The 2,543-nt window shown below is 45.9% G+C and overlaps 1 protein-coding gene across 1 annotated transcript in view; it reads left to right on the top strand.

Annotated features, from left to right (window-relative positions):
* The window catches only part of SARC_10118 (hypothetical protein), a gene marked incomplete at both ends in the record, with an annotated part of 9,177 nt that extends 7,019 nt beyond the window's left edge, over positions 1-2,158 (top strand). The window contains 4 exons of the mRNA XM_014295851.1: positions 70-129; positions 725-856; positions 1,428-1,542; positions 2,022-2,158. Coding sequence (XP_014151326.1) covers positions 70-129; positions 725-856; positions 1,428-1,542; positions 2,022-2,158 — 444 coding nt within the window. The remainder of the gene's footprint in view (positions 1-69; positions 130-724; positions 857-1,427; positions 1,543-2,021) is intronic.
* Positions 2,159-2,543: the final 385 nt, after the last annotated feature.

Here is a 2,543-nt window from a genome sequence, read left to right as displayed (position 1 = left end):
TATAAATAACTATCAATTCATCGGCTCCCATGGTATTCTTATCTATATTTCAATCGTTGTCCGATACAGCCTCCAATGATGCATAACCAGTCACAGTTCGGTGGGGCACCAAGCGGCCAATCTTCAATGGTATGTAATATATCGTTGCACTGATGGGCTGTTGCTGTTCTGGTACCTACTGTGTATTGTATTTATCAGGGTGCGTCTGTTGATGGTTGATGGATGTATTGGATTGATGTCCACTTACTGTTGCTTTTAGTCGTTCATTATTGAGTGTTGAGTGTGTTGTAAAGTGTGTCTATGAACACTTGGTGTCGCGAATCCTGCGCACAGTCCTGCTGGTTACAATGTAGAAGAACAAACCTCGCAAGATGTCGTTCTTAACAACTCATCTAAATACACATTTAAGGTCAAGGTGGATTCCATTGTTATTATATATAGACAGTAATTAGAACGACATTTGTGGGGTATTTCGTTGCAGAGGTGCCATGTCATATAGAATGGTTTAGCGCTCATCTACGAGTGCCATAAAACTTTCTATGACTCATTTGCCAAAAATGTAGGCAATCTAATGCGCCACTCACCCTCTGCACCTCCCACTATTACGGCCGACAAGCTCGAAGCGCGTTACAGCCGTATCTAGTCTCCGGTCTATCCGTACATACTCATCTGCATACCTTTCATACTCTCACATACCTGTACTGCTCCGCTGTTCTATTTATAGGGCCAACAACCACCCGCACAGCCAGCACCCCCCCCTGCACCCGCCCCCAAGGCTCCAATTCCTGAGAAGGACATGCCCATGGTCAACCAAATCAAAGCCGCCATTGACAGAGGGAGTGCTGTACAAAATATGGTACGTGAACGGCAATGGGATAGCTTCACCCATACCGGGCCGGTCGAACACACGTGTGTTATTTTAGGTTCATTTGGATCCTGATCCACTTGAATTGTTTTAGATTCATTTGGATCCTATAACATTATTTTAGGTTCATTTGGATCCTAATAAACTAGTGTTTTTTTAAGGTTCATTTGGGTCCTAATACACTGTGTGTTATTTTGGGTCCATTTGGGCCCTGGACCACCCCATGCACCTGTGCATTAGGACATTCTGCTGAGTCTGTTTTCTTCTTACGACTTACGAGTTACATAATCATATGCGTCATGACGGTTGAGATGAGACATGTGTTACAAGTTGGTTGACATGAGCTGTTTTGCTAGCTTTGACTATTGGGGTTATGTTTTAGTAGCTTGGTGTAGATCTTCACTGTTCTCAGCATAGTTCATTCTGCACATGTTTTGAGCTTATTACTGGGTGTTTATAAACACCTACGATTCCATTCTGCTCATACTAGTGTGTTCCTATTACTGAGTGTTTTAAACACCTGCGATTGATGCTCATCCCTGTCCCTGTTATCTCCCCCCAGACTGCCAAACGCAAAGTAGACGACCTCACGCGTCGCATGGAGGGCTTCTACGATGCACTCCGCACGAACGCTATCGACCCCACACTACTACAGCACATGACCGCTCTGGCTCAAGGTACGTGCACGCGCGAACAGGGATGCTGTGTAATGTCTGGACGTACTGACGTAAGGTTGCAAATACACGTATACGTAGATTGGGCCACGTGTGCTGTGGTGTGTGTGTATGCATGTGTATGGTTGCATATGGGGCATTGTGGGGTCTGACTAGTCTGTCATTCTCAATGCCTTGGCGCAGATTCAGCTGATTTATTATACTGTGCGAACATGTATTACCACAACCTCTCCCTTTTTTAAGCCCCATCATAAGCCATTTCTGTCCCAAATCATCGAGCAGCCTCATACGATACACACAAACTATCGGTTTCTGTACCGAATTCTCGTCTCAAATTATCGAGAGCGGTGCAATGCGGCTACATTCTGAAGTGCTGTAAGGATCGATATACACGTATTCGCTTGTAAGCGTTTTTCACGTGTTGCGCTGGGGTGTTCTCACACTAGTTGACTGACTGTTCCACCAATACGTTTTCCTTGCAGCCCTGGAGGCGCGCGACTATGGGCAGTGCCAGGCCATCTACCAACACATCGTAACGACTATGCCCACAGACACCATCAGTCACTGGCTGGTGGGTGTGAAGACGCTGTACCAGATACTGCAGCAGAACCGTTGCTAGTGGGTTCGGGTGTGTATAGCTCGAGTAGGTTGTTTTTAACTGGTGGTATGGGCGTATGCAGAGTGAGTGCTGGTACATCTGTGCACCTGAATGTATACACAGTACCAGGCTGAGAGCCGGTATAGGCACGGTGGCCGGGAGAGGAGAGGAGAGGTGGTATGCGATACATTTGGAGAACTTCGGGACAGAAGGTGTGCAGCGATCTTCAAAGAACAATAAAATAAAATAGAACTATAGCGCTACTCGGATGATAGTCGCTTAGTCAGACTCAATAGGATGGGTGGCGTTACAAGCCGGTATGATATGTGACGTATTGGTCGGTATGATAGGTGACGTATTAGTCGGTATGATATGTGACGTATTAGTTGGTATGATATGTGACGCA

The sequence above is a fragment of the Sphaeroforma arctica genome (assembly GCF_001186125.1).
Source record: "Sphaeroforma arctica JP610 unplaced genomic scaffold supercont1.1141, whole genome shotgun sequence".
Classification (NCBI taxonomy): domain Eukaryota; class Ichthyosporea; order Ichthyophonida; genus Sphaeroforma; species Sphaeroforma arctica.
This window is presented reverse-complemented; position numbering and strand designations above follow the sequence as displayed.